This window comes from Drosophila mauritiana, chromosome 3R, assembly GCF_004382145.1.
Source record: "Drosophila mauritiana strain mau12 chromosome 3R, ASM438214v1, whole genome shotgun sequence".
NCBI classification, from domain to species: Eukaryota; Metazoa; Arthropoda; class Insecta; order Diptera; family Drosophilidae; genus Drosophila; species Drosophila mauritiana.
The window spans coordinates 5,306,768-5,333,942 of NC_046670.1; the positions used below are offsets into that span (position 1 = coordinate 5,306,768).

A 27,175-nucleotide genomic window follows, 5' to 3' on the forward strand; every position below is an offset into this window, starting at 1 on the left:
GCAAATGTGAACAGGAAAAAGCATTTTTAGGAAGATGTCGCGACACTTCCGTGTTCATATTTTCCTGTCTTTCTTCATATTACATTGTTATTCTGTGATGATCTTTCTCACTTGGAAATTTCGCGAATAACATTTGGCAAACAGCTGAGCGATGTTTCTCTCGCTCTCTCTGGCACTCTCTAAATGTAACAGGTGCAGCGCAACAAGTGTCGATCGAAGCTTTTGCTCTTGCCATTGGTAAATGTTAACGAATGTTACTTAACATTGCGATAACAGAGCGAACCAAGTTAATTCCGTTTCCGACTCGCACTCCACAGTCGATAAAAAGCTTTCGTGCGAGACAGACGTGCATAACGCAGTAGCGATTTTTTAATTCGAACCAAAACCAAAATCCAAACCAACTGCAAACTGCAACTTTGGCGCGACTTTTCGCGAAGTGAACGAGCTGAAAGCCAAGCGAAATTAAATGTGAAAAACAAGTGTGCATGGCAGGCGGCAGAGAAAGAGAGAAATAAGGTGCATATGTGCAGCAAGTGTAACGATACCCAATACCCGGGCTAAAGCTGTAGAAAAAATAATAAAAAACACAAAAGAAACAACAACAAATAATACCCCTTAGTGGCCAGCAGCCATGTCTACGAAACTGGAGCAGCAGCACTCGAAGCCCATTCTGAGTCCAACTCGATCCCTGGACGAAGGTTTCGAAAGTGATCCGGATCGGGTTTCCACCGATTCGGAGCATCAGACAAGTGGAACCACTAGCACCAGCACTTGCAACAACAGCAATGCAGCCAATACGGTCAGCAACAACAATGCCAGCAAGCTGGCGCAGCTTAGTTCGGCGGCAACTGGGGGCGCCACTAAGACGACGTCCGGAGCAACTGCATCCAGCCCCTCAATGGTGAACTCCGGAAATGTCAGGGGCGCACTCACTTTGGCCGCCCCCCAGCTGCAGAGGCGGGAATTCTTTGCCAAGGACCAGGGGAAACAAAGGCATCATCAAGCACCCCCACAACAGCCACGCCTCCAGTACCAAAAACAACGACAGCCCCTCGTTCCCAGTGCAGCCTCCAGTGTCCACAATCACCGGTTAACCGCGTCGATGCAGCAGGGATCTTCGGGATTGGGCAACAGTAGCCTGGGAACCGGAACTGGCACTGCTAACTTCCGACGCGGACGTCGGCTCCACGTGAATCCACCTCGAAACGGAATTAGATCCCATTCGGTGGACGCCATTTCGCGGCACAATCGCCACGGCTACGATCCAAGTAGCTTGATCCTGAAGCACGACGGAAATGGCAATATAAGCAGCAGCAATGCTGGTGCCACCGCCACTCGCATGCTGAACTACAAGTCACCGGGCGGAGGCACTGCAGCCGGGGCACCGGCAGCTGGACAGGCCCTACTTGTTCAACCGATTTCTAGTGCCACACTATCTCCGCTGGTGGCAGCCGGCGTGGTAGATGTGGTCGAGGGCGGTGGCTCCTCGCCGGTCATCGCCTCGGCCACCCACAGCCTGTACACCTTCTATCCGGCGGAGGGGAATCTCCAGGTGTGGCAGACGGAGTGCGGCGACCTCACCTACAAGTCCTCCCGAAATATGCATCAACTCCACAAGGCACCCGTGTGCTGGACGCAGTCCATTCCCAGGCAGGCCAGAAGGTGAGTGATCAGATATTGTTAATATAATAAAAATAATTAAGCAAAGTGAGGACCTCAGGAATATAAATGGGGATTTTCTGAGTATTTCTCTAATTAATTAATTTAAAATTCTAGATATTTATTTAAAGAACCAAATCCATAAAATGAAAGGAGGAGTTATTTCACAATTCAAATATTATTAAAAGTTAATTTCAGTAAATATAATTTAAAATAGATCAAAATATATTCCACAACACTCGTAAAAACCGTTAGCAGGAAACAGCGACTTATGTGCCCTCCTTTAAAATTAATGATTGCCTGCTCTCTTCATGTTCTCTATTTTCAAAACGAGCATTTCATTTAAGTAGTATTTTTAGTTAGACGAGCTACGCTTAAGTCTAGAGCTCAATAAATCGTTCAAAATGTAAGCTAATTAGTTAATGGTTCGGTTTTATTTTTGGCCAAAAATGAAGTCAAATGCCATTTCATCTATAGCGCTCGGCCAGAGTGAAAGTCTTTTCAACAGCATCGGCAGCAGCAACAACAAGCAGGCCAAGATATACAGAGACAGACAGAGAGAAAGAGAGAGATAAAATATTGGGGGAGAAAGAGAAAGATGGCCGGGGCAGGCACATGTGTCATTTAACTTGGCCGCGGGGCAGGTTGCAGTGTTGCAAGTAACTCTGTGGCAATTAAAATGCCTTCGGAGACTAAAACTGCTTCACATTGATTACCCTCAGCTCCGTCCCTTGGCACATTGTTAAATTTGCCTTTACATAACTTAACATTGCCCGGGGTTCGCCCGAAATGTGTGTGACCCCAAATTAAACGCAAATTGCAGTCCAAAATTCAGGCACATAAAGTTTGCCAATTTCGCGCTTAACATTTCCAAGAGACATTTTAGGTTTTTGCCTAAATTTGGGTTGGGTTTCGGTTTATTTCGTTCGCTTGAAGTCTGTTACAATTTTTGCCCACAAAATGTGTCTGAAATATTTAATAGCTCTGGCAATCGTTTAACTTTATGACTATGCACAGATGTAGAAACGTCGAGGTGAAGGGGCGTGTCATTGGTTAGAAATGACTAAATTGTTCCATTTGCTGATATCCGAGAAAAGCTAAGTTTAATAAAAGAAGCCAAAGTTTGCATTTAAATTGGAAAATCAAATAAGCTATTTCTGAATTTATTTAATTTCTTGTATTTTTTGGGAAAAGTGTATTTCAGTTTAACATAAGATCGTCTAAACTTACCTAGGACACTGGAAAGATAGCAAGATAATAATTAATTAATTAATATTGTACTCTACATATATGTATGTTTTTGGATTTTTATATAACTATTTAGAATTTGGTCATAAATGAGTGTGGTAAATAATTATTAGTAGATCATTCAAAGTCGAATTGTTTAGATAGTGGGAAAGCGAGGCACTAATTTCAAAATTCTTTTCAATATTTGCATTCGAAATTCATTTGAATTATATCTTCAGATATTTTTAATAATATCCGAATTTCCCATTTTCCAATATCCAATTACTAGTACATTACTAGCATAATGGGCAAAATAATAGAAGTTATAAAACTGATTTAAAACGAAAACGTGTTTTTCTTCTGTACTTTCTTTATTTTTGATTATAATACATAAGTAATAGGATGATTATTAATTTTTCCCCAAATGGGAAATATTTTGAATTTACTTTCAAATTTCGTGTAACGCCTAAATGGTTTTTGATGTACAAATATCAGTCTCAGTTTCATTTGGGGCTTTTATTGCATAAGCACACGCAAATATGTTTATTAAAAGCCTTTTACTTTGACTAAAAGCCGCCCACTTCAGTGCCGCAACTATCTGCCCCAATAGTTGGGGCAGCCGCTAAAAAATGGCAAACATTTCAATCAGCAGGAGCAGACATGCAAAGTGTATCAAAAGCGAAAGAAAAGTGGCAGCAGACTGCAGCAGAAATGTTGATAAGACCTCCAAGGGGCATTCAACGGAAATGTGTACAATCAATCAAAAGACTTAGGCAACGAACTTGATTAGTTCAACGCACTGTAAGTTGATTTTGCCGATTGGAATTTTTTGTGTTAGCGATTGTAATGCTTTCGCAGTTTTCTCTATTACGTATGTTGTCGTTGCCTACTCGAGCTGAGGTTCGATTGATATCGCACTCGAAAACACAACTCACATCTCTGTTGCAAATCAAATTGCATGATGCGCAAATATTTCGGCTTCGACGGCTCCTCCAACACGACAAGAAACAATAAAAGTAAAAGTTTTTTATTTCGCTTAGGCAAATTTATTTACATACTTTTGGGTAAATTTTGCTCACCTCTGGGTCTTTTTTACAATGTGTCATTCCCTTGTACACTTTTGCTTTTCATGAGACATTAGTTGTCGCTTGTTTTTTCTCTTTTTCTTGGATGCTGTGTGGGGATGGACGACGTGTAGGTGTCCAAGATGCGAACATTTGAAAGTGTTTTTTATCTTGGTGTTTTTTTAACTCTTTGATGGGGTGTTGCTGAAGATATGATGTTTTTGCTTTCGGCGTGCGAAAGTTTTTTTGGCTGATGAGCATGGAGTAGCGCTGTTTGATGTCTGCCCGATAGTGCCAAACTTCCGCTTTATGCATATTATGCGAATTTACTTAAATGTATTTGCATCCGAAATAAAGTTGGCTTTGCAAATGGTGTTTGCATGCATGAAGGCATTTACAAATTAACCTATAATTTTGATCGGAAATAGGTTTTTAATTAAAAATTATTTTTTACTGTGTTCAAGAAATTTTAAATTACTATAGATAACTTTTTTCTGAACTCATTTTCCACAAATGTAAGCCGTGGTCATATAATAACATTTATCTTAAAACATGATTTTAGATTATTCAAATGTACAACGCGAGGAAAGACAATGCCTTCAAACCATGTTATAATGCTTATAAATATAATGGAAAGAACCAGTAATATTGCAGCCCTTGCCAAGGCTCCGTTTTTGTATGCAAATCTTTAATGACGCCATTAAGGAGCCAATAAATTTGTCACTTAGCCATTGGTGTTTGCCACTTGGGTCGTGATTCGACAAACAAATGCCGCTAATTGCTCCTCATCAGCCAATCGGGAGATATCTAACCATAATTGCTCACTATTTGCCATGCCGGAGGTGAGGGCTAAAGTTTCCTTCTGATTGCTGTTTGCCAATCACTTTGCCTTGCTGCTAGATAATAAACTTGTTGCTCGGCATTCACTTTGATTGCTCATCATTGAGCTCATCACCAGCGCCGAAATCATCGGCAAATATGGTGCCTAATTAAAAGAAATAAAAGCTTAAATAGAACCAATGGCGATCTTCCGTATTTGACGTTTGAGCTGACTGCTTCTTCGTTTTGCTTGGTGATTTTTTGGCAAAGTAAATACAAATACGAAATTCGTCTGTCAATATTTGTGGCGCAGCTTGGAGATTGCGGTGAGCTGTGGGCCTAAAAATAGATCAAGTACTGTAGGAAGAGTCTCAAGGGGCAGACAAATGAGACAAGCAAACTGTTTTTTCGGATTTACATAATGCTGAAACGGGGATTGTTGAGTCCGTCTGCTAAATTGTTGTGTTGACTTTAGGCCAAACGCTGTCACACAAACTCGAATGACTTAAGCAACGAACTTGTCATTTATGCAATAGGATAACTCGGGGTGATTCATTTTCTTGGCTAATCTCTTAAAGGCTTTTCAAGCATTTTCAATGTCAAATTGCTTTGGGTAATTGCTTTTTTAAAATACTCATTTTTGTTGGCACCCACACTTGACAGCGCTGAAACACTTTCAATTTCGAAGCTTTGACGTCTGTTTTAGCACCATTTTTGGACGAGTCATCAAGACAAAAGAACTATTAAATGGGGATCACAATTCTGTGGAAACTTTAACTAGAGTGCCCCCACCACAACTCTACCCGCTCGACGCTGTCAATGACATCAGACACTGTTGAAAATGAATAACCGAAACAAAAACCGAAATTAAAGCAGCCGGAAATGCAGTGCAAAAACTTCCCAAGCCCCGCTAGGGTTTCCCGCTCAACTTCTGTTACATTTTTGCCATTTAGCATTTGCCACATTTGTAATTATGCGAAAATGAAAACCGTCCGACCCGGTGAGTCACAGTCACCACCACCGGTGTCAGTTGTCGACACCTGCGACCGCTTTGGGTCACGGGCCAACCATGTGAACCCACATGTGAAGAGTCGGCGAGAGTCGGGTTCAGTTCAAATGTTCAGCAGGGTCAGTAGCGAGCCGAATTGTAAAATGCAATAAAATTCGTGTGCTCTATGGCTGCGGCTTTTGTTCGAGTGCGAGTCATGGTAATTATCTCTGGCATATGGACAAATTAATTTTTCTACTGCCCCGCACGGTGTGTGCAGGGTATGAAATGGTATGCAAAACTACAAAATTATAGATGCATTTTTTTCGAGGCTTAGACAAGGGAAAGTCATCAATGTATTGAAATCGCCAACTGTGACTCTGGGGTTGAAACGGATCCATGGGAATTCAAAAACAATATATATCAGTTAGTCATTTCAGTTTCTACGAAACCATGCTGGTAATACATATATTACTATCGACGATTCGCACAAAACACATATTAAAATATTGTAGTGATAAATAGGAATTAATATTACCGACTAAGAAAACAGTAATTTACATTAATATATTCCATCTGTTGGCTTGGTTGTCTATATAATCTTAATTAAATCATTTGAATTTCATCAACACCTAAATAAGTTAAATAAAAAAATACGTGCTGGAGAAAGATGCTCTCAAGATATAAAAGTCACTGCCACCAATAGAAGCAAGCCCAAGAAAACCGCAGAAACCTCACTTTTAATTTGAAAAGCAAAATGCAATTTAAGCGAGGCCAACGATTTTGATGAACCGCTTAGATGTTGGGCCCGAAGAAAAGCCACAAGGAATCGAGATCCGGGCGAAAACTAGAGAACTTGGCAAATAAATACAATTTTAGCACCTTTTGCTCCACATTCCGCTCGGATAGTTCCGTTAGCCGGTTCGGGTATCAATTGTTATTATTATTAATTAGAAAAATATTTTCTGCCAAGCCATCGCCGAATCCCAGGCCTAGCCGAGTCCCAGAACCCAGCCTGGCCCAACCCAAGTCCAAACATCGCCTGACCGGAGTTATCGGAGCAGAGGCATCAAACCACTGGGAGCTGCAGCTCGCAGCCAGGCGAAGAGTTACATATTTGGTCCAGAGTTTTGATTGGAACTCCTAGTGGCCGTGACATGCGAGCCCCGCCGCTTCGTGTCAGCAAATTAGAGAAATATTTTGTTCGTTCAGTAATTGGCAATTGATCCAGAGATCCCCCGGAACGCTCCGGAATGGAACCAGAAACGAAGCTTTACAAATTGCCGCGAAGCTCGTGGAGCACACGCCCCGAAAAATACGTTGGCGAAATCAATAAACGTCTCATAAATTATGGTCACTGATTCCAGTTTTTGGCTTTCGGCGTTTTGAGCGGAGAATATCCGTAGGAAATTTGCATTTTCAAATTTTATAATTAGCATGACAAAGAGCTGGTCAACAACAAAACATTTGGCTACAAAACTATATTTAGAAATTTATGGTCAGCTCGATTCTTTTAATTTTCGCTTTCAGTTAAGAAAAACACTAAAAACATTTAAATTCAATAAAATTATGCAAGCTGCTGCTAGGAAATCAAGAATACAATTTTCAAAACAAGCTAACAAACTTATGAAGTTAACTCATTTACTAATCACACGTGTGACTAAAATTGTAATACAAATGTCTAATTATATTGATATTGACAATAATTTTGGAAAGTTTTCTTTTGCTAATTGCCGGCGTGCTGTTTTGTCGTCGTTTTTGCTAAATTCTTATATATGGATATTTTTCTAGCCAGGGACTTAATTACTTAAATTCACAAAATATGGTTATTAGAGACTTGCAAAAACTTTGCATTTTGTTTTCTTTTGACATTTATTTGTGGATAGTAAAAAGTAAAAGCAGGCAAATTTTGAATACGCCATAAAAATGTATTAATTCTAAGTCAAAAAATACTTTCTTTATTTAAATGAAATCAGAAGCAGTCGTTAAAGGTATCAAGAGCTGATTACATCAACGGGTTGGCTGCCAGTTAACTTAACAGCCCATTGAACTTAAGATAAGATCAGGAACGATTCTAGGTTCATTTTATAGCAGTCACAACTATTTGAGGGCTTAGCACTTTCAATAAAAATAATTACAGGCAGCGGGCCACTTCATTGAACCAACCAAGAATTAGCGAAGTCGAGGAACAAAGAAATATAAAAAAAATCGTAAAAGAACAAACGAGCAGCAAATTAAATTAAATTGTTATACAAATGTACCTTTATTTTTTATTGATTTGGAGTGCGTGACAAAAATAACGAAAACACGAAAAAGGCGAACAAAGGGAAATAAATGCTGAAAACTATAAATTAGAGAGGAAACAATCTCCAGGTTCTGGACACCATTTTATGGTTGGTGCTGATTACGCAATGGGAACCAACGAAAAGAATGAAAGATGGGAAATTTCATCTTACAACTAATTTATGTAAACGGAAATACCAAAACAGAGTCTGGAATTTGAAAGTTAGCCAAGTTCCTTGACTCGCCGACTGGCCGATCCCCTTTTCAGACGAGTGCGTAGATCGGCTTAATTGTTTAGCAGCACTCAAAACTCGAATTTGTTTTTGCCTGCCTCCGTTTTTTTGTTTTTCACACGCTTGTGCTCCTCAAGAAGTTCTTTATAAAGTTGTTCGCCTCAAATTACTATAAACAATTCTAATTCAATTTCGGTGGCCCGGTCTTTGTTTACTTGGCTTTTGATGGATACGTTTTTGGGGTCTTTTGGCCAGAGAGTGGCAAGAGTTTTTGTTGTCATGCAAATGAGCCAAGTGACAGGCCAAATGAGTCTGTTTGCTTTCGAGTGGGTGTAATGCTCGTCAGCAGTTTACGTTCTTTTTGTTTTCGTTTTGCCTAATTGATTTGGCGATTTAATTGGACACACTTTGATCTCTGGATTAGTGAATATGGAAAGACAAGTAATTAACACCTTAAATGAAATACATATTTTTAAAAAAAGTTTTATAAGTGGAAATATGAACTAACAAAGTATGGAAGCTATACAAATTTTTTCTTCTATTCAACTGAATTAAATATTCCATTTTATGTGAGCCCCTGGGACTATTTAATTGTTCTACCTTATCAAGTATTCGCCATCAACGTTAAGAAAGTAACCAAACCTTATATAGAGTCAGAGTCGGCGATAAGAGAGTTCCAGCCATGTAACCCGTGTGCCTCATTTGTCTTGGAGCGGTTGTGGCTGCCGCTGGAGATGTTGCATACACCCTCACAGAAATGCACTGACAACGGGGACGGCATATTTTCAACACCTGCCTTGCCTCGACTTTGCCCGTCAACCTTTGTGCCACTTTGCCAGTTCCCAAAACTCACTTTTGTGTCACTGCAGCAGTTGCTGCGCTGATGCCGCGCTGATGCTGCTGCTGTTGTTGTTCCTCTGGGAGATAAGCGCCAAAACTATTTGCCAGCAAATGGTGTCGTTGTCTCAGCTGCTGGGGATCTGAACCTCGGAACCTCGGGTACCTGGGGGCCTCGGAGCAAGTGGGGCGGGGATGTTGGTGAGCTGGGGAAGTCTGCCTGCATGCATTAGAGCAAGTTGCAGGCAGTCAACAAATTAACTTGGCCAAGGAGAAGGAGAAGCCGCCAGGCAGGCAAAGGTAGACGCATCACTGCCTTTTCAGTTCCCCCAGGCCCCCGGCCACCTTCTTGCCACCCCTTGTTGTGACTGCAAATATGCGAACTGCGCATCTTATTAAGAAAGAAAGTACTTTCTGTCAGGCAGCTGTTGTTCGTTGCCGCTGACTGTTTTCTACTATATACACTGCCTAGATATGAGCATCTTTTATTATACACTTTCCAGCTCAGGCAATATGAAAAGCGCAAGCGGTTCTGCCAAATATAAAAATGGGAATAGATATGGAAAACAAAAAACCCTAAATTGTAAATTTTGATGTCTAATTAACGAGAATTATATATTTTATATGCCAAGTTATACATTGCTAATAAATGACTAAACAATGCTAGTATTGTTTGGAACCTACTTGGCTTACTTTGGAAATATTACACATTAGTTTTAATATTTTGGGAACACGCTGCTTGAAAATATCTTCAATTAAGTACCAAACTTAAATAATTGGGGCAATAAAAGTGTATTTGAAATTCATCTTTGGCCATTTTTCGGAATTTTTCTATTATCATCCATACAATATAGCGTTTTTTTCATTCAGTTTGCATTTTCAAGTGCCGTGCGAACTTCAACTTGATGTCTCGTTGTTGTCGAGCCACACAAGATGACTTCCCCAGCCACAAACCAAGTCGGAGCTGCAGTCTTATTACACATACCCAGCCTAGAGCCCAACTGGTCGGACTTGTTTGCTGGGGTTTCCATTCGGAGTTTTTCTATCATAATTCCAAATGCATTTAAATTGGCCCGAAAAAACGCTAAGAAACCACCAGGTTGCCCAACAAGATTTATTTGTACTTTTTCGCCTGTTGACTTAATTGCCGCTAATGCAATTAAATACAAATATTTTTTCTTTTCGCTGTATTTAGTTTTTCACAGAGCGTAAATATTTTTTGTTTAGGCAATGTTTTTCGCTTTGCTTATTTCCTTAATTAAATTAATTGCAAATAATAGTGAAGTTATGTTGAGCATGTGAATGGAATTTTCAGACATACCAAACAAAATAAATTAGTGAAAATATGCGATAAATATTTGGATAGTGGTACTAAATTTAATTGTATGTTTAATAAACTTGGACAAAAACACTAATAAAGTTTGGAACTCGGTTTTAAATTTCTATTCGGTATCTCGCATAATAGGATAGTTACTTGACTTCGTATCCTGTAACTTCAGATTCAAAATGCTATTTATAACTAGAAACTATAAAGCTAAGCCCGGAAAAGTTCTTACAAAGTTATGATTCGTTTTATGTTTTCCTCAACTCGTTAAAGAGTTATATAACCCGACAGCAATCATAATGGTTGGGCATGCACTGACCACACTCAATTCCCGAGCACCGTTCCAGACCCTAAACAAGATGATCGGATAAAAGAAAATAGTATACGAGTTCACTTTCCTATCCACGGATTCGGACTTGATGTTAATGATGGCCGGTTGATGATGTAATTGGGTCTGCGCTCCTAATTAAGTCACGCAAAACTTAAGCTAATTTGCAGCTTTAGTTCTTCTTTGGCCACTACATACTTCTTCTAATTGGGCTCGGACTCGAAGTGATTATGTAAACAAGGAAGTAAACGACTTGAGTGCGTAAACAAAAACTTTTACTTGGCTGCGGGCGCTATTCGTTTGGCTTCCTTTCGACATAAAACTACGGAAACTGGCCAGAAGCAGAGCCAAATTGAAAGTGGGCGGTAGTTGGGGGGCTGCAACTGGGCCCAAAATGAATTTTTGAATAAGCTTTCTGATCACTTGCCAGCCACCTAATTGAAAACGAAAGCGCAAATAGGTAGCTGGCAAATGAAAAGTGCAAATGGTAAGTAAAATACCATTGACAGTCATCGATAATCGAATGACAACAATGAAAACCCTTACCGTCGGCACTTTTCCTTCGCTTTTCTTTGCGCCGAACACACTCTTGATTTCCGCATCGTCGCCCGTCCGCTTTTCATTTCGATTTTCCTAACGTTTTCCATGCTCATTGGAGCGCCGCCGAGGTGAAGGGAAATTTTTCGAATGGAAATGCCGAGACTGATTTTGTGTCGGAGTGTTGACCACGTTTAATTAACAAGAGAAGTGCAGAAAACAAAACCGAAATGAAGTCAACTCAAATTGCATTCCGTTTAATTTAGCAGACCCCATTTACTCGCATTGTAAAGCTGGTTTTATTTATTTACATGTTTTCCGTCGGCCATAAAAGTTATGATTTGACGGATTTCCAAAAACTATAAATAATAAGTTTAAGTCATGCCACTTTACTTATCTAACCTTGAAAAAGAAACATTTCAATGCAAAAGTTGAGTATCAATGTGTCTTGTTTTACTTTCATTTAATGTAAAGCGAGAAGAAAATGCATTATAATTTATCCGCTGAATACTCTCTCTTTCATTGGTGATCTTGGCGATCGCCGCGGCAATAACGATAATTTCCTGTTGGAGAAAAATTGCAAGTCTGCTAATTTGCTGTAAATAAACGACGCGAAAATAATATACAATTAATTGCTATTCCAGCTCGGACTTGAAGTCGCAGCTCGGATTCAAGTTGGCGGTCAGATACAGATGCAATGGCCGGTGGAGCCAAATACATTGCTCTGGTATCCCATGATCATCCGCCGGCGGCTTCAGCTCCCCGCTGTCTTTAGCTGGCAGGTCGAACCCTTCGGTGGGGCGATGGGCAACGCCCACACGCAACGATTCTTCGAGAGCAATTTGGAGTTTGGGGCGCTCTGATCGGCAAATTATGAAGTGCCAAGGAAGCCATTTAAACGATTTAATGGCACCCTGCGTTTGTCCGCGTTTCCCAATGATCGTAAATAAACAGAACGTGGAACGTTGAACAGAAAGCAGAGCAAAAGTAGAAGTAGAATTTGAAGTAGTTGTCCCCCATTTGGACCATCCTCTCCGATGATGAAGCCCTCCTGGTGGTCGCTTGGATTAATTCCACATTGGTCGTGGACTGGTAGTTTTCCAAGGCAAATGAATTGATTATTGCTGGGCGAAATGCGAATGGATGAAATGAATTCATTGGCTTGAGATACGTCAGTGTGAGATTCGGTGAAGATCAGCAGGAGCCGCACCTGAAGATTCCATTCATGCGGTTTTTACTATTGATTCATGGTTTATTACCGTTTACTCTCACATAGCTCCCTGCTGCTTGTAAATTATGTTATTCAATTCAAGACGCGTGTAGACAACAATAATTTATTTTTGAAACAAAACTTTTAGCCTAATGATTTCGGAGGCAATAAGCAATGTTTTTAACATTTTAAAAATTAATGTTTGTTTGCTTTAATCTTGCTTTTTGATATGCTTTATCTTTTGGTTTCCTAACATGTTGTTTAAAATCTTATTTAAGTTAATTAAATTTCCATTGCATGGCTGACTAACCAACCCCATTAGAATGTATCTTTTTCTGCTAGATTCCAAACACAATTGAAACTCATTTACAAGCCACAAACGAATTTCACCCAACAACTGCGATTTGCAGGGTCCGAGATCCAATGTGCAGTACCAGGCATCAGACAAAGGCAAAGATAAAAGTAAAACCAAATTGTTACCCTCGGTTCATCCATCCCACTGCAGATTTGCAACAATGTCGGCTTGTAGCGGAAGTTGTAGAAGTATCTTGTAGTTTGCTGCGATCTAAGTGTGTTTGTAGTGCGCCTTTCTGGCAAATGATTTGGGAGATGAACTTGAAGCTCGGTTGAGATTGTGACTCGTGGCTACGTCGTCATCATTTGATTAATTTTTCTCTTTGTTGGAAAGTTTTCTTCATTTCATTTGCTTTGTTTTGTTTGGGTTAATTTTTTTTTCATCTGTCTGCAGCGAAGTGAAATCTTCGGCTGGGCTGTGTTTCTCCAATTCCCATTCCGATTCCAATACCATATTCCAACCTAAGAAATTCAATTTTCCACAGCTCTCGGATCGGCTAGGGTCTTCAAATTCAGCTCCAACTCCGATTCCGATTCCGATTCAGACCGCATGCCAAATCAATTGTGTCTCCTAATAATCACAATAATTCGTTATTTCTTTTGTGTTTCAATTTCGGAGTGCGTCGCCGTCTTTTTCCCCAGGCATCTATCTTTAGCTCCGAAGATTGTCAAGTGCTGGGCACGTACTATCAGATACTCTTGGCTTTCTTTTCATTTTCATCTTTTTCTCCCCAGTACGCGTACTGGACTTTTTCTCCACGCTTGACCAACTCGCTAATTACGCAAGCACATAGTTACCCGAGGCCCTGGAATCGAAATGAAAGCATCAATCCCATCCAGCAGATACAAGATGCTCGCTGCCAGATTCGTTTACAGCCAACTCGTTTAGCACTCAATACGGTCTTCCTATGCATATTAGTTATTAGCCCCGTCGTAATTGAATTAACACCAGTTTCGGACCCGACTTTTCAGTCTTGCCTCGAACATTTTGTATCTCGCCAGCCGTTGTCCACGATCTCGATCTGTTTCTTTTTCCGCGGATGACGCACGATGTTTGGCTGTGGCCCAAGTGCCATTCAAGTGCTAAAATCTTGCGAAAAATTGTTGAATAAATAGCTTAAGTTTAAATACAATATTTGTTTAATTACGTACGGGCCTACTGCTGTGCTCACTTATATTTAGATAAAATTTACATAAAATCTCACCTATCAGCAATTTCAAAAACATTTGCATGACAAAACTGGTGTCGAAAGTACTATTTTATTTCATTTATCAAAATTAATTACACAACTTAATAGTAGTTAATATTACTAGTCATATAACTAGAGCATTTTCAAAATCTAACATTAAACTCAATGCTGTGGGAAACAAGACATGACTTATTCACTTTATTATTGTTCTTCCCCTAGTTAAACAAATAAAACCGAGTGCAGTGCAAGAATATTGCACAATCAAATCGGCATCATTCAAAGGTCACCAAACGCGGCGTAATAAAACTGCTATCAAAGCTAGACCACAATTACCAAATTGGCCAAGTGGCAATATCAATTCGTATAATAAATGTTACAGGTTGCCCCAGCTAACTCACCCATTTATCCATGCATCATTATGGCTTACCTAAGCATCCAGCATATATATGATGATAGCCCCAATTTAACTAACCGTTTAACGATCTTGCACATTTCCCCAGCTCGTCGAAACCCAATTTCGGCGGTTTGTATCTCCACCAGTAGTGGGCTCCACTTGAGGGGGCGCCACTCGAATGCACGCAGTCTGATTACACCAGATTTTCGTTATTTTTGTTAGTGGCGGCACAGCAACAGCTTTAGCGGGAAATTGTTGCATGAAAAACAGCTGGATAACAACATCAACAAAACGGAGCCATAGCCCAAGCCAAAATCCAGCAAACGAACGCGACGCTTCAACGCTCGTCAAACACTTCAATTACGAATTCAATTTGTTGCTCATTAAGCCGCTGAAATGTTTATCAACATTTTCGGCTGCTACTTTTCGGTTGTTACTCTTGTTGTTATGCAATTGGCACGCGCTAAGGTCCACAAGCAACAGCCAGCATTTTATGTTTTTGGATTATTGTTTGCTCAAGCTATTTCATGAGCAATACTATTATTGCTTTTATTTTAGCTAGAAGCTAGGCAGGAAATCGAATCGATGATTCAATTTAATATCTTATTATTTCGAGTCTATTTAAAATGTTATTTTAGCTTGAGCATAAGACAAGAAACTGTTCATGTTTCCAGGGTATCAGCTAAACGGCTTCTTCTAACTTAGCCCTTTCTTTATTGTTTCACAGAGGCTTCGTTAAATTTTATGTGTGTGTGGAGATTGCATTTCCTTCACGTTACGTGTTGAGGTTGAGGGCACTTGAAGAGAAGTTTTACGATCACGATGATCATCACGCTGGCGATGATGACGTAGTGTTAAGGCATTGCCATTGCCCTTTACCGTGTGTTGTATAACAGGGTAAAAGTTGCAGTGCCCCCCACCAGGAAACCACCTCCCGCTTCACCTGCCCCTCACCCATACCCTTACCAAAATGAGACTTTTCCGGAGACCATTGCAGCCACGACTTAGGACTTCAGACTTCATATTGTGTTTCTCACGCACTTTAACACCATTTAGTTGATAACAATCGCAGAAACGTTGCGCGCCGCTCTTTCATTGCCGCCCATCGCCATCTCCCTCCGCGTGCAACGCCACTTGCCACTTGCCACCGCCTTAACTCAACTGCAAGCCGAAGATGCCGTTTGGCTTTCCCAAATAAAAAAAAAAAAACGAGAAAAGGCCCCAGACATAAAAAATTCAAGCCGCGATAAGCAAAGTCCACTTACAAACGGACCTGAACCTGAACCTGTGTACCCAACTGGTTGCCAGCCAAAAAACGGAAAAAGATGAATAAAAAAAACGCCAGGGAAAAAAGAAATGCACGTACCAAAAAAATAGCAGGAAAAAGTACACATCGAAGGAGAAAGTAAACGTTAACGAAGCTGCCGCAAAACGTTGAAATGTTGCAAAGAAAGCAGTCGACGCCGACAAAAAGGCTGAAAAGAAATATTCCTCATCTTTTTCTCTCTTTTTGGGCAAGTGTCTGAAGTTTTTGGGTTTCGGCGAATGATGAGCTTGTGTTGAATTTGGTAATTTTCAGAGAAAACTGCGAAAATCAAGGGATCCTGATAAGATTAGTAGAAAAGTGGATATAGTATAATTGCTTAATGAAATTGGCGAATCATTCCATTCAAATAGGACATTTATGTACAATATTAAATTTAGAAAATCATATTTACATCAGTGCCCTTTAAGTCCTTGATATATTATATTTTATTTAGTCCCTGCACTTCCATTCAATGCATCGAATGATGTAGATAAGCGAACCCTTATTAAACTAATTGAACTAACAATTTGCGCCACGTCATAAAACGGATCTTAACTGTGTGTGAAATTTGCTGGCAAGTTTTCCCAGCCTAAACGATGAACTTCCGTTCGGTATGTAAATTTTATAAATTTCCCTGAACTCCAACAGATCCAGATCTACCCCTTTCGTTCGTTTAACTCTCATACAACTGTTACTGAAATTCCTGGCAAATGTGCTATGAAATCAATAAAGTATTCGAAGCATTTGAGGCAGCAGCTGGTGATGCTGCTGCTGCTGCTGCTGATTTTGCCGATGCTGCAGCATTCGCCGTTTCGACCACTTTGTAGCTGCCACTTGTTGCACCTTTCTCCTTTGCTCTGGCCCCGCAATTCGATACGAGCCGGGCGATGATAAATTTCTGCAACCATAACGGCCACATTCGAGTATGTGCCGCTATATATGCGATAGACTACACTCAAAAAAATTTATTTTTCATATAGAATAGAGTTTTATGAGATTGTCAGATAAATTAATACTTTGATTACAAATCGGTAGATCAAGAAACGAAGGTGGCTTCGACAATCCAAAGTTTATATACACTTAAATAACAAAAATGGTGTTTCATTAAAAATATGATCAGTTTATGATCAAAAACAAACAAACTGATTATTTTTCTTATATTTTAAATCAATATCCATCGAATCCCATCCATCGTAGCATTAAACAAATTTTTCACAGTGTACCTACCCCCACTTCACCTGCCCAACCAGCAACTTATGCGCATAATTTTGACTTGATTTCATTTTTCTCGCATGCGATTTTTATGTTTTTCTGCTATTCGTTTCGTCCAATTTGAAATTGAAATTCAAATGTGAATGCACCTGAATCAATGTAGGAATGGGGGATCAACGATCGATGGCCCAAGTTAGCCGCTGACCAGCTGGATATTTATTACCTCACGGCGAATGCAAATTTCCCTGAACTCCCCCTCGTTGTATTCCCTAGCTTCTGGGGAGAAAGAAAAGCTACCGGCGCAAAATTATGAAAATTTCCGTCGAGTTTATCGACCTCAGCTAAGGTTGAGCTTCGAATGATCGGCACAAGAAACTAGAGAGACGTGGGGAACATGGAAGCTCATATGTATAGTAGCAGCAGACCCCCATCAGAAACCAGTCCAAAAATCCATTGACAAGGTCACTTCCGTCACATGCCGCCATACCGTGTCGTGGGTGGGTATTCACCTTTTTTGCCAGCCTTAATTGTTTGTCAAGGCGCTTTCGGCCGAGCTCCAAACTGGGTCAAGACACGCGGCGGCTGGCATCCAATTGAGTGGTAATGTGGCGGGGAGAGGACACCACATTGACCCTAGTTGGGATGAAGAGCGGCAGATACATTTTCGAGTCTAGCTAACTGGAACATTTAGCTCGACTGCCTTGAGACCTTGCTAACGTTTGGCTAATGTTCGGCGGCAATTGACAGGTGCCTTGAATTATATTTTTTCCCACTTAATGCGCCTCTATGACAGCGCTCCAGTTAAGTGTAATAACGTGTGACTGTTCGGGGTTTAATAACTGGATTACCGTACTAACTGTGCTAAACTAGCAGATTACAATAGATCTCAACGGGTTATTAGGGTTGGGACTACAAATTGGGCTTAGCTCTTAAATTGTTTTATATATACCCATGTACTCATTTGATTCTTTTTTACAGGTATGTACAACAGCACTTAAATGCTCCTTAAATCCAAAGATCGGTAAGAAATATACAAATCCATATGAGATAAGAGCAGTACTGATTCGTATTTTTCTGTAAATATTAAAAGGTATCTTAATATTAAAGCCTCAGTTGTAAGCCTTGAAAAATTAAAAAAGACAAGATCCACGAAAGAAATGACAGTTTTTTAATTACAAGCATTTTGTACACACAATTGTATCTGCAAGATACAAAGTTCATGACTTCATTTTACTTTTCTTTTGCGTTCTCTTTTGTTTGCAGACATTGTTTTTTGATACTTTTACTGTCGATTCTGTTGAGGTCTGAACAAATTTTCGTGGAGAAGAAAACCCTTTTAATTACAGGCTTTTTACCTTAGAGAGAGAGTGAAAGGGAGAGGCATATAATTAAAATTGGCAACTGCGGTTTATAGAAATCAAGAGTTTTTTGTATTTCTCCTCATTGAAAATCTTTGACGCGGATGTACTGAGCCATCACACTGAACAATTACAAGACGACGTCTTTATAAGTACACCTAAAATATTCAGGAAAGAAGCTCAGAAGAGAAATACCATAATAAATAAAACTTTCTCAAGTGCCGGCAGTCGATCAATTGAAACGCTCGACCGAGCAAAACGATTCAATGAAATAATTACAAAGCCAACCGCAAGACACATAGATACAGATGCCCATCCCCGCACTCCATTGCCCCCCGCCATCCCCAACACCTTGCCACTCGATGTCGCACTAGCAATTTGGAAAGTAAAAGTCGTACTGTCAACGTATTTTTTGTCTGCGAGGTCCAACCTTCCTTCCATTCAATTGAAATCTCTGCCAGAAACGATGATTGATTTTTTTTTCGTGTATTCCGTGTACTTTTCTTGCTGCATGCGGATGAGTTGGCTGAGTGTTTGGGCTGGTGGTGTGTCATGTAATCAAAAATCACTCGCACGGATCAGTCGATCAATTACTTTGCTCAATCATGCAGTCATGTGCGAAGACTGACATCTGAGGAAGGGACTCTGCCTGGTCTGACAAACGAGTGGAGCACTCGAGAGCTTTGGTAATAGATCTGTGGACTAGGAGGTTTCGTAATGGTTCAGAAACTATTTAAATTCTTACTTGTAATTACGAATGCCTCAGATTTCTTTCGTTTTATTGTGAGGAAGTATGAAATTATTGAAAAGCATGCCAAAAATATATACTCTTACTAATTATTACTTAGAATGCTCTTATAATTTATCAAGTCATCAGCTTGCTTTTTATAGTCTTAAAACACAGACTACTGCTAGTCTCCAAAATTACGTTTATAAATAAAACATTACAAACAAACAGGCACTTAGTCATAAAATACTTTTCGCATGTTTTTTACAGCTAAGTAAATGCAATTTTTATGAATATCTTGAGTTTATCGTTTTCGCGCAAATCGAATGCGATTATCAAAAGCACTTAATTGGCAATTAATTTTTGGCCGAGCTTGGGCTCGAAATCTGCAACCTGAAGCGTGGGACTCCCTGCTGAGATCGGTGGGTGTGTGGGGAGAAGTGTCTTGAAGATTCGGTCAGCCACTCGAGAGGGTTCACTTTCTTCTTTCCCTCTTTCATAGAGACTTTTGATGTGTGTGTGGTAATAAAAAGTGATGAGTGGCACCCGCAATCCACTTCCAGCCTCGTCTCGCCCCCCTTTCATCAACTTCATCATCTCCGTCTCCATTGGCATCAGCATCAGCATCGCAGTCGCCGTGTGGCAAACACTTTCATTTGCCGTTGACAGAAGTCGTCAAGTGGTCAAGTGGTGGCACTATGGTAAATGAAAGGGGGGAGTGGGCCGAAAACTTGTTGCTGCCTCGTTTGTTTGTTCATCAACGTCATCATCAGCGTCAGAGTCGCAGTATCCAAAAAGCTTGAATCGCCGCCGAGACACGAAGAAGAAATTTCTCTTTCAAAACTCACAATAATTCCGGGGGGTATCCATATATTTATGGCGCGGGTGCAGCCAGGAAACGCCAACTTGTAAGCGTAATTGTGTGGCAATTGTATTGAATTTGCATGCCTCGTTTCCATCCATTGGCGATTCGAAAATTGATGCTGATCTCGGTCTCTGTGGCTCTTTTGGTGATTTGTCGACAACATTTTTGCCGCTTAATTGGATTGTGGACGGATCTCTTTGTAGCTTTGTGGTAATCATAATACTTTATTTAAGTTTAATAATTGGCTGAGGCTTTTGTTTTCAGTCGATAATCGGAAAAGAGTGATCTTGCAGAGCAGAGAAAATAAATTAGGATGCTGATTTCCTGTGCAAAATTGCCTTCGGTTTTCTCTTCAATTTGTGATTTTTCCTAGACGATAAGATTTTGATCGGCGAACGAATTGGTTGGATTTGCATAGGGAAGTTGGTAGTCACCAATAAAGGTAGTGATTGTAATTAGTTTATATTCGCAATTTATCTAATCCCCAGCTGGAAAAAGTATCTAAATGAAAGAGCAACTAATCAGAATTAATTAATTCCGAAGCTGAATATTCTATCAGCATTTAACACTTTCCCCTTGGCTACGAGACCAAATACATTACTTACTTAATTAATCACCTTGATGTCATGACATAGGAGATCGTCGCGAATTTCTATGATCATGGTATTAATTATCCAGCCTCATTTGTATCTTTTCTATGCGATCTTAGCAGTGTCCCGCCAGATTCCCTCTCCAATTCAGGGCCACTATTCGCTGGCACTTTCCTTTCAGATCCCTTTTTTTCCCCATTTCCCCAACGGGCCATAAACAATTTAAGGTTTTTAGCAGCTTTTGCTTTTACTCGAGTCGTGCGCGAAACCGTGAACCATTTTATACCCCGAATGAATGACTGCCTGAAAGGCTGACAGACTGCCAGCGATGGACTGGGACGCTCTGCTGGAAAATTACATAGTTTTTCCCCTAGTTTCTGTTCGGTTTTCGTTTCGTTTCGTTATTGTTGCCTTTCAAGTGAAACAAATAGAACATAACTTTTGCTTTCACCTTTTTCAAGGGGAGCCTCCTCCACAACAACAACAACGTCAGCAGCCACTCAACGACAATTCCGGGCAAAAATCTCCAGCGTTTTTTCTTCTCTTTTTATTTGCTGTTGCTGTTGTTGTTGTTGTTGAAGGTGTATGCCAAAAGCGGACAGCGAAGTTTGTTGGTAATTGCGTTGGCCTGCACGTGTACAAATTTAATGAATATTAAATAAAATTAAATAAATAAATTGAATTTCACTTGATTCAGCCCATTAATCAATGGTTAAATATATCTTATTTCCCAGAAAAGATACGAAGTACCTAAACATTTAAGTGTTTAAACACATATGGCAAGCATAAGCAAACATAAGTTATGATTGTGTTTCTTCTGATTATATTGATCAAATTTAATACTTTCTTTAATATTGTGATGGTAAGTGCACCTTGTTTTTCTCTCTGCACCACAACAATGGATGGAGGCGGAGTTGTTGTTGGCGGCTGATGTTGCTGAAGTTTCTGTTGTGGCTGCTGCTGCCGTTGAAGTTGCGTTGGCGTCTGGCGCTCAATTTGCATGCCAACAGCAGCCAAGCGAAGAGCTGCGAGGGACGCGAGGAGGAGGAGGGGGGCGAAACAATTTGTTATTTGCCTTTTGCGGCTCGCGTTCTCTGCCATTTCAATTTTCGCAGGGGACAGGTGGCAGATGGAAAGGTGGGCTGGTGTGCTGGTGGGTTGGAAGATGGGTGCTGATCTGGGCCCCAGAAACCGAGCTAACCCAGTGACCAAATGAACCACATTCTGCCAGCCCTGCAACTGGGAACTAGATGTGTCTGCGGCTGCTTAGATATTCTGAGCGCGGCTGCAGTTGAAACTCGCGCGCGCATCCAAATAGATTTGGAATGCTCGACGCATGGCAAATGGCAAATGGCAAATGTTCGGGATCCCAATCCAAGAAAGTTTCTTTTGTTTCTTGGGCAGACTTTCGAAAAGAGAAGATTTGCTAATTTCGCTTGGGCAAGGGAATTTACGAGCTGTGCCAAGGCGCCTGACAGCTTGGAAAGTGCTGAGAAGGGCCAAAAAATTGGAAACTAGAAACCGCAGAGCTAGCTCCACATGTGATTTCGCACAAAACGCATCTCAATGTCGCCTTAATTAGGCAAAAGAAAATGATAATGCCACCGAGTCTCACGAAACACAAGTCACAGGGGCTTTCGATCGATAGGACAGCCTGGGGTTAACCTTTGCCCAATCTTCGTGCAAGCCATGTAAAGGTTAGAGGTCAAATGTAATGAGGCAGGTCGCGCACTCACATGTGAACTCTTTTTCTCTACAACCCCCGTGGAAGGGGGAAGTGGTTAACTGTTTGTTGCAACCGGTTATTAAGTCGCTCGGTTTGTTTACCTTTGCCATAAGTGGATTTATTTTTGGAGCCCTAATAAATTTGAATAGTCGCGCGATTATAAAACAAAATTTGACAACCAATAAAATGCATAATATTTGCATTTATAATATATGGCAACCCCATTAACATGATTAAAGTGTAATTTGAGCTTGGAAATGCGTTTCCTATCGAAAACCTTCCTAAAACAAGGGGTTTTGGATAACCACTCACTCATTAAAGCATTGGCCCACTTTGGCTACTTATATTTACTCGCATGTCGTAACACAGCCACTATGCAAAAGTAGGATAATTTCGGTTTAAACTTATATGCCACATTGTATGGCAAACAACCTCATCATCGCCACCATCTTCAACCATGTCAAACAATCATTCGAAAAAAAACACTAATCTTATGCGAAATGTGAAGGTTAAAGCCAAAATCCAGCGATGGCAACTTTTGACTGATTCGCCGTTTTAACTAATTTTTAATTTACGTATTTATATTGAGAGCTTTAATTTACATCATTTTTTTCGCTGTCGTTGATCTTTATTTTCGAAATGCAAACACGTTTCCATATCGAAGCGAACGGAAACTAGTTTCAGTACAATCTGCTTTAGGCCTTTCGGGCAACTTGGCTTAACCTTAGGCAATTTATTTCAGCCAGTTTGATGTTTTCTATACAAGTTTATGCAGATCTTTTAGTTCAAGCTGGTCATTGGTATCGATCTGCATTTAAATATTTATGAAATAGATTTTATGGTCAATACTTTGTCCACTCAACATTTGGATACTTGTTTAATGGCTAGGGGAATGATTTGTGAACAGCTAAATTGAAATGATGCACGTTTTATTAAGCTTAGAGGTGAGAATGAAAATAATAACCCAGTAAATTAAGTTAATGCATAGTAATTAATAACATTTTGATCATAGATTGGTAAATATTTTGTTGAGTTGCATTGAAGTATGAACAATTTTTGATATGCAGCTTACTATACTTTACTTAAGATATACCCACTTATTTTTCAAAAAGTAAGGATCCTCATGCAAAACTTTCTCCTTTATTCATCTAAATATAGCCCGTGACTGATTTCTTTACATTATTCACTGTTACAACATCCGTCTTCACATGATGAGCTGTCAATACATAAATGCCCTAACAAAATGGCATAAAAAATTATATAATTTAACACAGCCGGCAACAAAATCTCATTAAATGCACTAAAATGATTCGATTTACTTACATTTTTTTTGTCGGCTGAAGTCATAAATTTGTTGCTCATTAAATTGCTGTTTAATGGGTTTTAGCACGCGGCCACTCACGTAATCGCAAATGACAAAAAGCGTTTCGACAAAAGAGTTAACTAAAACTATCTTAAGTCGCAGCTCAACGAACTGTGACGAGACGGGCATAAATGAAAATGAGTTTAAGACCTCCTCGGCTTCGCATCAACCTATATGTTTTATGTTTTATGGACATTGAAGAGCGTCTCAAATTTGTGCAGTAGCGCGATTTGAACTTTAATTAAGATTTTTGCTTTTCCCTTGAGCCGTAATTAAAAACTGTTCACTTCAGCTCATACATAATTTCTGATGATTTCTTAATTAAATGATGTAAGCTGCGGGGAAAGTCGGGGAATATGTCAATTGAGCTGCGGCAGATTACCCCGTGACCCAAATTAAAAAATTAATTAAAGTGAACGCCCCAGCATGGTCTTGCCGCCTTTATTTTCCGCTTCATTCCTGGCCACTGGTCCACACCCACCCAAATTTTACAAACTAACCGACTAACAATTGGCCAGCTTTTTCCCCTTTCCATTCCGTTATTGGGTCTGGTCGATCGACTAGTGCTTGGGTTGGTCCCTGACCGCAAACGTGGAGCGTTCCACGATCCCCAATCCTCGAACCCTGCCAGAACACAGCGCTGCCCCGGCAGTTATAATAATATTAAGCATACGCCACCTACAACAGCAGAAAAGCGAAGAAAAATTACAGCTCGAATCTGCCCGCGCCCTGGGTCAACTCCCCTGTGCTGTAGCCAAGCCGCAGCTCCTGCGCCAAAAAAGCAAGGCCCAAATAAAAATAAATAATAACAATATTTTTCAAACAACAAAAGAAATCAACAGGAGGAAAAGAGCGCCCAGAGCAGATAGCCAAGCTAACCGAAAAACCAAACCCATTTAAACCGTTAAGCACATTTGACTAAATCTGCTACACATGGGCGGCATCCGCATTGCGGGGGATCCAGCGACAGTGGCGTCCGCGCAAGGAGGTTGTTAGGGGGTGTCCCTCCCAAGAGTAGGCGATCGCTGCAGGAAATGTGCTGAAGAACATCGGAATGAACTGGAATCGTTTGGATGGCGGGTTTTCAGTTTACTCCCCTCTATCTTCTTTTTTTCGGCGATAGCAGATCGCGGTACTAACAACAATAGATAATGAGAATGAGACAGGCTTTGGGGATTAACTAGAGCCGCTTATTAAATACTCTTGTTAGAAATATTTAAATTGTTTTTAAATATTCAAAAAAATTATACATTTTCATTAGGTTTTGAGTTTTTGGTAAAGAGATTGGAGATTGGTAACTGAAAACTTTGCTTTTTAACTTTGAACACCGTCAATTTTATTTTGTTAAAGTATAACTATTTCTTTAACTTACTGGCCTTTAGTATTGAATAATTGACAAAGAGATCAAACATCATTTCAGTCTTGTATTTGTCAACCAGCTTTCGACATATCTGGGAACCCAAATTCAATGGCATCTCCATTTGTGGGTTAGGGCGAGCCGAAAGGTAGCCACTTGTTGCAGCAGGAAGCTGAAAGAGCCAGCCCACATGTACAGCACAATCGCACACACTCACTCACATAGAGGCATACACACACCGGCTGGCTGGCGGATCGAGTGAAAACAGTTAAGACAACAGCAACAACTGAAAAACTGCAAAACTGCGAACTGCCAACTGGCAACAGGAAGACCTTAAACTTGGCCTCAAACGTCAGTGGCAGCGGCAACGTCGTGAAGCCAGTACACAATAACAAAACCAACAACAACGGCTACAACAAAATAAAAACAACTGCAACTGCTGCACAGTCAAACACACAATTCAATTTTATTTCATTTACTTTGTTGTTGGCTGCGGTTGCCATTCGCCAAAGAGCCTGGCTGTGGGGCTTTTGGCCCAGCCTCAGCCTGGTGCATTTGCTATTGCCATTTCTGTGTGTGGGCTGCAGCTGCCCCGCCCCCCGGCTCGTTTGGATGGCTCGAATCGTTTGGATCGCTTCCCCCCACTCCACTCTTCTCCGCTCTGGTCCATTGCAGTCCGCTCCTCGAGCGCCAGCAGCTCATGAATGGGAAGTCGTCGCAGCTTCTAACTCATTTTCCTGCCTCCAGTTGTTGAGGCTCTTTTTTTGGTACGAGTATCTACTTATTTTTTGTTTTTGTGAATTGGCGTAAAAATGTTGTGAGAACAAATGGTTGTTAACTTTTGCACATATTTTTGTTAGCTTTTTGTCGCTCTTTTTTCTATCTCTTTGTTTTGTTGATTTTTGTCTCTGGCCGTTGTTGTTGTTGGCGCGTTAAATTGCGTTTAACTGTTAAGCTTACCGCTGCCCCTGCTGTAAGTTCGTTGCCTAAGTCTTTCGTTTTCCGCGCGATTTTTATTGCCCATACGAAGTCAGTTTTATTTTATTTTATTTTCGTTTGCTCTCTTGTCGCTTATGAAATCCTGCCGTTGTTGTAATAATAATCATAAGTAAATATGTGACTTGAGTTGAATGACTAACTGACTGAGTGCAATTGTGTGTGCGTCTGTCTGAGCCACGAAGTTGGCGTAATATGCCGTTAGTCGAAAGACTACGAGTGGTTCCGCTCAGTTTCTTACTTTATATTTTAGTGTTTATTGTTTTGGGTAGGGCGACAATTCGAGTTAACGAAGGTTAGCCGAAAATATGTTGAATACGTTGATTGCCATTTATTGCTTGGCCTGGTAATTTTTAAGTTAACCTCTGTGAAATATTAAATCTTATTTAAATTGTTTGTTTAAAATGTACCTATACCAATTTCGTTAATTTCTATTATTTTCAATTATTAAATTCTTGTTTTAGATATCAATATTCAATTTTTGTGATTGCATTTATATGATCTATTGCTTTATTAAAAAGCATAACAATAACACAGCTTTCCAACTTGTTTGACATATTGTCACCTCTGCTGTTCACACTCAAATTTCAATACCTCATAAATAAAAGCGAAAACGAACACCATTCATCGTGTACATAAATGACTGCCACCCCATAACCTTGAAAAAATCACTTTAAAAACCAACAGGTCAAGTTTGCCAACAAAAAAATTTTAATATTATGACATTCAAAATGAGGAAACAATATTCCATTCATTAGGAAGAGCAGACAACACCCAGCGAATTAAAGAAGAAACAATCAGAATTGATTGTAGAATGTTAACTTTTGCGCATTTCTGTTTGTTAAGAAATCTTTAAATATTCGAATGGTGTAAGATGAACGTCGCCGAGTTGAGCAAATAAAGCAGAATAAAACACACAGAAACTGGCCTTTCATATGCAAAAGAAACCCATTTACTATTGCGAACAAAACGAGTTGGGTTTAGTTGGCTGGGCTGGAACCAGATCTGTGAAGGTCAGCTCGTTTAGCACCTCTCCCCGAGCTTGGGACCATCTTCTATAGACAAGATGGGGCCGGAGGAACAAAATGAAGTGGGACGGAATAAAATTAAATCAAAGTGCTGCCTCCACTTTGCTGGGTTGACAATTTTAATTGCGTGCCAAGTGCGGCGCTCATAAATCATTGGTGGTTGTGGTAGTGGAAATTTTTACGGCTTTTTCGGGTATCTC

General features: G+C 40.2%; 1 protein-coding gene across 1 annotated transcript in view; it reads left to right on the plus strand.

Moving 5' to 3' along the window:
* Positions 1-324: 324 nt before the first annotated feature.
* Positions 325-27,175, plus strand: part of LOC117143912 — a 47,393-nt gene continuing 20,542 nt past the window's right edge. The window contains exon 1 of the mRNA XM_033308826.1: positions 325-1,662. Within this exon, the coding sequence (XP_033164717.1) occupies positions 632-1,662 (1,031 nt within the window). The 5' untranslated portion in view covers positions 325-631. The remainder of the gene's footprint in view (positions 1,663-27,175) is intronic.